The sequence below is a fragment of the Cervus canadensis genome, chromosome 32 (genome assembly GCF_019320065.1).
Source record: "Cervus canadensis isolate Bull #8, Minnesota chromosome 32, ASM1932006v1, whole genome shotgun sequence".
NCBI classification, from domain to species: domain Eukaryota; kingdom Metazoa; phylum Chordata; class Mammalia; order Artiodactyla; family Cervidae; genus Cervus; species Cervus canadensis.
In genome coordinates, this window is record NC_057417.1 from 20338286 (window position 1) to 20346157 (window position 7872).

Sequence of the window (7872 nt, forward strand, 5' to 3'; positions counted from 1 at the left end):
ATATATCTTAACGTTTTCCTGAGCCACTATTTCCCTCTATATATTTAGCACCTGGCCTGATATTTGAGAACTCCACTTCAAAACGAGAAAGCAGAAACGCCTATCTTGCAAATCTCTTCGCAGGTGCCCATAAAAGAAAAGAAAAAAAAAAGGTTTCTAGTTAGCGGTCATTAACAAAAAAGGTGAATGGCGTCATTGTTTCCCCTAAGTCAGGAACAAAGAGGACTCAGAGCTTCTGAGTTTTTAAGATGTATCCAGATACCATACTGAAAATGTAATTCCATCATTCTTCTATTCTTTGTCGTTTAGTCACTGAGTTGTGTCTCTGCCACCCCATGGACTGTAGTCCACCAGGTTCCTCTGTCCATGGGATTTCGCAGGTAAGAATACTGGAGTGGGTTGTCATTTTCTTCTCCAGGATATCTTCCCGAAACAGGGATCGAACCTGCATCTCCTGCATTGCAGGCAAATTCTTTACCTCTGAGCCACCAGGGAAGTCCATTATGTGCTTGGGCATCTAATAAAGGGACTTTTTTTTTTAAGTGGTGAAGACATGTGAAAGATCTGCAGGTGTTCACTGTATTATTCTCGGGACTTTTATTACTTGAAAAATTTCAAAATAAAAGAGCATACTGGAAATTCCTTGGCGGTCCAGTGGTTAAGACTCTAGGTTTTCACTGCCAAGGACACGGGTTTGATCCCTGGTCAGGGAACTAAGATCCTGCAAGCCCCATGGCATGCCTCCCCTGACACACACACACAAAAAGATAAAATAGAAAGACCTAGAATCTGATTTCTCTTCCCCGACCTTCACTGTTGTCTCCCTGCTCTCACCCTTGTCTTTCATCACCTCCTTTGGGCTCTTAGCCAAGGAGCAGCCAGAGGGACCTGGGTCAAACATCTGATCTCACCCATCCCCTGCTCTAAACCCTGAGACAGTCACCCACAGCAAAAGCCCAAGTCCTCAAAGTGGACAACAAGGCCACACTCAATCTGACCCTCCCTCCCTTCCTGCCCTCATTCCCTCTGCTCCTGCCACCCAGGGCTCCAAGCTGTCCCTGGAGAACTGAGCCTGGAGGCCTCTGTGCCATTTGTGAACCTGCCTAGAAGGCTCTTCCCTGTTATGTAAATGGATCAAATGTCACCTTCTCAGTATGTCTTTACCCGGCTACTGAACTGTATTGTGCAGGGGGCGGGGGCTAAAACTGTTCTCCCCGCACCCCAGCCTGAATGACCCCCCTGCTTTCTATGGCACTTTTTATTTACTTTGTTTTTTTTTTTTAATATTTTATTTATTTATTTTTGGTTTCACTGGGTCTTTGTTGATGCACATGGACTTTCTTTAGTTTTGGTGAACAGGGGCTACTCTCTAGTTGTGGTACGCAAGCTTCTCATTGAGGTGGCTTCTCTTGTTTCAAAGCACAGGCTCTAGGGCACACTGGCTTTACTAACTGTGGCTTGTGGGCTCAGTACTTGCAGCTCACAGGCTCCAGAGTGCTGGCTCATGAGTCGTGGTGCATGGGCTCAGTTGCCCACGGCCTGTGGCATCTTCCTGAACCAGGGATCAAACTGGTGTTCCTTGCATTGCAAGGCGGATTCTTAACCACTGGATCACCAAGGAAGCCCTCATCGACTTGCTTGGTAAACGGTAGGTGCTCAGTGATGTTTACTGGCTGACAAGGAGTTCTCTGGCTGAGAGAAGGAAGAAGGCGTAGGGTGAAGAATTGTGCCATTGAAGCAAGGACGCCTCAAAGGGACCAGGCGAGGGTGAAACTGCGAGCACTGGGTGTGCCGGTAATGGTGAAGGCTCCACCCAGCCCACAGACCTCCATGAGGTCATCAGAGGTCTGCAGGTGCCAGAGTGGGGCAAGCGACTCGTGTTCTATGAAGATAATATTTCTGCCCTCACCAGGGTTTGGGCTTTCAGCTCTAAACTCCTGCAGGTCTCTGAGGGGCTGTTTCCAGGCAGACATCCAAGTGGACGGGAGCCTGCTCCTCCCTGCCCCTAAGCCTGAGGCCAAGGAAGCCTCAGATGAGGGATCACAGGCACCTGAACTGCCTCACCTACTGTCTGCATGGCCTGGGGTCAGCTGCGTAATCTGTCTCAGTTTCTTCATCTATAAATAGGGACAATAATACTATTTTGAGGGAATTCCCTGGTCGTCCAGTGGTTAAGAACCTACATCGCAATGCAAGGGACATGAGTTTGATCCCTGCTCAGGGAGCTAAGTTTCCCTCATGCTGTGTGGCACGGCCAATATATACATGTACACATATACTATTTTTCAAAGTTCATAGGAGAATTAAATTAGATAGTGTAGGGGGGCAAGGCAGTCCCTTAGTAAGAGCCTAGTAAACAATAACTGATGTGTACAAGCTGTGTTGTGATGTCCCATCTAATCCTCCAAAGCCTGGGCCCTTTCCTCCCATCCACAGCCCTCTCCAGGAACAGGGCTGACAAGTCAGGCGGCCTTCCCTCCCTGCCACCCGCTCCCTCCCAGGGACTTTCTATCTGGTCAGAGGGGTGTTTATGTACTATTAATTTATCATTGAACATAATGGTTTCTCACTTTTTATCAAAGTAATGCATATTATAAGCACAGAGTGTTTATCATGGAGGGTAATACTCCTCCCCTTTCCCTCCCAAGTCCTAGTCCTGGAAAGGAACCATTCTTTAATCTCCTTAATTTAATCTAGCCTCAATTCTTCTGGTGGCTCCATATTCCTCAACATGTTAATTCTACTGTTTCTAGAAGTATTCTTCCTGCCTGCCATTAATCCACTGGCTTCCAGCTCCAACAGAAAAGTATTTGACTCACTGGCCCCGTCCCACCCACTTCCCAGGTCAGCGCCATCCCTCTTTTCTAGGCCCTCTGTAACTGTAACTACAGTTGTTTTTGTTGCTGTAAATTTAGTAGCTCATGGTCATTTTTGGAGTCAGCTGTCATGTGTGGCGAGATGATGGTTGGAGAGAACTCTGAGGCCAGACTTCCTAGGGCCAGAACCCCAGACTCAGCCGCTGACAGAGTGTGTGACCCTGGGCAACAAAGGTCACCTTCCTGGGCCTCAGGCTACTCAGCTGTGAGAAGGGTTAGCCTTGTCCTAAGGATTCCGTGAGCTAAGCCAGGGTAGCTGTGCCATCAACCTGTTAAAGAGGACAACTCGACTGAGGACCTAACTGGCTTTATACTAAACAACCCCTGAGTCCAGCAGCATCTCACCTAGCCAGGAGAAAGGCGCTCTGAGGGGCTGTGCAAATGGAAGGCTTTTATAGGCCTAAGTTGGACAGGATGAGGAGGCGATTAGCCAAAGAAAGAAAAGGATTATTTTAGATTAGATTATTAGATTATTTCCTTAGGACAGGGGTCAGGAAAGATAGAAGTCTTATCAAGGAAATTACCTCACTAGTGTTGATCAAGAAATTCCAGATTGGTTAATTTAAACTTTCATGCCTGGGAACAGCTGAAACTGTAATCAGGTTAGGTATTAAGTTTTGGTTTGAGTGACTTGGCTTAACACAAGTGGACTCCATTTGAGGCCTGTTGCCTCATTTTTAACAGATCATAAGTTCCATGTAAATGTTGGCAATTATAAATCCTTATTTAGAAAAATATTTATTTATTTATTTATTTGGTCATGCCAGGTCTTTCTGCAGCATGTGGGATCTAATTCCCTGACTAGGGATCGAATCTGAGCTTCCTGCATTGGGGGCATGGAGTATTAGCCACTGGACTACCAGGGAAATCCTTTTTTTTTTTAACTTTTTTTTTCTTTTTTCTAATGTCAGTGGCTTGAAACTTTTATTTATTTATTTATTTTTGGCTGCACCATGCAGCATGCAGGAATCTTAGTTCCCCAACCAGGAACTGAACCCCATGCAGTAGAAGTGTAGTCTCCTAACCACTGGACCACCAGGGAGTTCCCTCTTATATAGCAAATTCTTGACTGTCACTTTCCTGATCTCTCTTCTGCCTAGTTTCTGATATGTGTACATTTAGTTTTATAATGCTTAAAGTAGCTAATACTTGCATTCTCTTCTTTGCATCGTCTAGAGCTGTACTGTCCAATACAACACCAATTAGCCAAGTGGGACTATTTTAATTTAAATTAATTAAAATTCATTAAGATTTAAAATTCAATGGAGAGAAAGATGTGGCTTTTACACACACACACACACACAAATGGAGTACTACTCAGTCATAAAAAGAATGAAATAATGCATTTGCAGTAACATGGATGGACCCCTAGGGATTATCACACTAAGTGAAATAAGTCAGAGAAAGACAAATATCATATGATATCACTTATATGTGGAATCTAAAAAAAATGATACAAATGAACTTCTTTATAAAACTCAGTCATAGAAAACAAACTTATCTCTCTTTCCTCCGCTGCCGCTAAGGTGCTCGGTTCTTCCGAGGAAGCTAAGGTCGTTTTGGGGTGAGGCCCTCACTTCATCCGGCGACTAGCACCGCACCCGGCAGCCCCCACCTAGCACTCGCCTGCACCATGGCCTCCGCCTCGGAGCTCGCTTGCATCTACTCTGCCCTCATTCTGCACGACGATGAGGTGACGGTCACGGAGGATAAGATCAATGCCCTCATTAAAGCAGCCGGTGTAAATGTTGAGCTTTTCTGGCCAGGTTTGTTTGCAAAGGCTTTGGCCAATGTCAACATCGGGAGCCTCATCTGCAACGTGGGGGCTGGTGGACCTGCCCCGGCAGCTGGTGCTGCACCAGCAGGAGGTCCTGCCCCAGCCACCGCTGCTGCCCCAGCTGAGGAGAAGAAAGTAGAAGCAAAGAAAGAAGAATCTGAAGAGTCTGATGATGACATGGGCTTTGGTCTTTTTGCCTAAACCTCTTTAGTAACACATTCAATAAAAAGCTGAGCTGTTAAAAAAAAAAAGAAAGAAAACAAACTTATGGTTATCAAAGGTGAAAGGGATGGGGGAGGGATAAATTAGGAATTTGGGATTAACAGATACACATCACTATATATACACAATAGATAAATAACAAAGACCTATTTATAGCACAGGGAAACTATATTTAATATCTTATCATAACCTATACTGGAAAATAATCTGAAAAAGTATATATTATATAATATACATATTTTTATTCTATATATTATATAATATACATATAGGATAAAAGAATATATACATATAGGATAAAAGAATATATACATATAGATTCCCAGGTGGCACTAGTGGTAAAGAATCCGTCTTCCAATGCAGTAGACATAGAGATGTGGGTTCAATCCCTGGGTGGAGAAGATCCCCTGGAGGAAGGCATGGCAACCCACTCAAGTATTCCTGCCTGGAGAATCCCATGGACAGAGGAGCCTGGTGGGCTATAATCCACAGGGTTGCAAAGAGTCAGAACATGACTGAAGCCACTTAGCATGCATGTGGTGTTGTATGGCAGAAACCAACACAATATTATAAATCAACTATACTTCAATTAAAATTTTTTAGCTAATTAATTTATTTTGGCTACAACAAAGATGCTGCTGAGAATGGGCTTTCTCTAGTTGCGGCAAACAGGGGCTACTTTCTAGTTGCAGTGTGTGGCCTTCTCATTGTGGTGGCTTCTCTTGCAGAGCACAGGCTCTAGGGAACGCGGGCTTCAGTAGCTGTGGTGCACAGGCTTAACTGCCCCGCGGCATGTGGGGTCCGCCCAGACCAGGGATGGAACATGTGTCTCCTATGTCGGCAGGCAGATTCTTAACCACTGGACCACTGGGAAAAACCAATGTAAGACAAATTGTTTTAAAGATTTAAAATTCATTTCCTCGGTTGCAACTAGCCAGCCACATTCCAAGTTCTCAAAAACAACACATGACCAATGGCTTCACTGTACTGGTTAGCACAGAAGTAGAATATTTCAATTATCTCAGAAATTCAAGATCAGCACTGTCTGATCTAGAGTCTGGATCAGCAATGTCTGGTCCAGGGTTTGAGTCTAAAAATGGAACACTATTCATTTTCTTTCCTTTAAACATTATACCAATATTATTCAGTGCACAGTCTAATAATTTACTAAGATAACCCACTCTTAATTATGCTTCTTTATTTTTTCCTAGAATTTCTAATTGCTTTTCCTAGTTGCTTCCTCTGAGTGGCCTACCTGTCCCCCTGCCTCTCCTCATGGCTACACAGCTTCATCCTGGGACTGGTGGTTATTTCTCTTGAAAGTGGAATCCCCTGTTACCTGAACTGTACATCCTTCTTTCATGATTTATCCCTCATTTTTGTTGGAACACATTCTCAAGTCACTTCCTAAGAAAATGACCTTCCTAAGAAGAAGTTAAACTTTCTAAATAATCTTACACCCTAATATGTCTTTAATTTATTCTTTTACTTGCTTGATATAGAATTCTTGGCTAAAAATCATTTTCTTTAGAATCTAGAGGGTGTTGTCTGATCTTCTTCTACTATCTGAATACTTGATTTTTCTGCTGAAAAGTCTGATGCTAATCCAGGAGTTTTGTCTCAAAAAAAAAAAAAAGGAAAAATTGAATGCTTTCAAGTTGGGAAACCCTACTCCAGTACCTAAATCCCCAATTAGCTTTATTAGTTCACTCTAAAGTATGAATATACTTAAAATAAATACCAGACAGTAAAAAAAAAAAAAAAAAGCCCTTGAAATGTGAAAAGAAAGTGCCCAGATTAACCAACCCCGTCATCCATCCTGCCTTCCTCCTTCCTAAGAGAACCCCAGTTCATTCAGATGGCCACCCTTTCTGCATATCAGGGACACTGACCCCCTCTTTCAGTTCCAGGAGAAAGTCTGATGAATCTAAAGTAACCACCACTACTTCCACCCACGATTGGATCAGAAAAGAGAATGTGACCCCATTCTAGCCACTGAGTTGCAAGCTTATAAGGTTTGAAAGTTCTTCTTTGCCTAAAACAAAAACAAACAAACAAACAAAAAAAGAGGAGAAATGACTTTTCTTTCCTACCACATGATTAAAACACATCCTACAGTGTAAATCTATGGCTGATTCATATCAATGTATGACAAAACCCACTGAAATATTGTGAAGTAATTAGCCTCCAACTAATAAAAAAAAAAAGAAAGAATCCATAATGGTAAACAAGAAAAAAATAAATAAATAAAAATACAGTCTTGTAAAATAAAAAAAAAATAAATAAAACACATCCTACAACTCTGAGAAGAACCAGCCCTAGGATGCAGACAATGTTATGGGTGCAGAAAATGGAGACGAACAGCATGGGATCCTGGAGACTTTATAAAAACCCAGTCAGTGAGTCCTGAGTCCCCTTCAGTCCCCTTCTATGGGTTTCCTATTAGATGGTAAAATGGCAAAATACAAAATCAGTACATAAAGATCAACTCTGTTTACATATACTAATAACAGACTATCAGAATGAAGAATTAAGAAAACAATCCCATTTATAATTGCATCAAAAAGAATGAAACACATAGAAATAGATTTAACCAAGGAGGCAAAAGATCTGTACACTGAAGACTATAAGGCATTCATGAAAGAAACTGAAAAAGACAGAAAAATGAAAATATATTTCATGTTCATGGATTAGAAGAATTAATATTGTTAAAATGTCCATACCACCAAAAATAATCTAGATTAAATGCAATCCATATCAAAATTCCAGTAGCATTTTTCACAGAAATAGAACAAACAATTCTAAAATTTGCAAGGGATCACAAAAGGCCCCAAGAGCCAATGTGGGCTTGAGAAAGAACAAAGCTGGAGGCATTACACCTCCTGACTTCAACCTATATTACAAAGCTACAATAATCAAAGTAATATGGCACTGGCATAAAAACAGACACACAAATCAATGAAACAGAATAGAGAGCACAGAAATAAATCCACAAAA

General features: G+C 42.2%; 1 protein-coding gene across 1 annotated transcript; it reads left to right on the forward strand.

Annotated features, from left to right (window-relative positions):
- Positions 1-4384: 4384 nt before the first annotated feature.
- Positions 4385-4904, forward strand: LOC122433340 (60S acidic ribosomal protein P1-like). The gene has a single exon (XM_043456176.1). It carries the CDS (start codon positions 4510-4512, stop codon positions 4852-4854), a length of 345 nt encoding a protein of 114 aa, XP_043312111.1. The 5' UTR covers positions 4385-4509; the 3' UTR covers positions 4855-4904.
- The last annotated feature ends 2968 nt before the right edge of the window (positions 4905-7872 follow it).

Excerpts from the sequence above, each read along its gene's own strand:
- LOC122433340 (XM_043456176.1), top strand. The coding sequence starts at position 4,510 with ATGGCCTCCGCCTCGGAGCTCGCTTGCATCTACTCTGCCCTCATTCTG.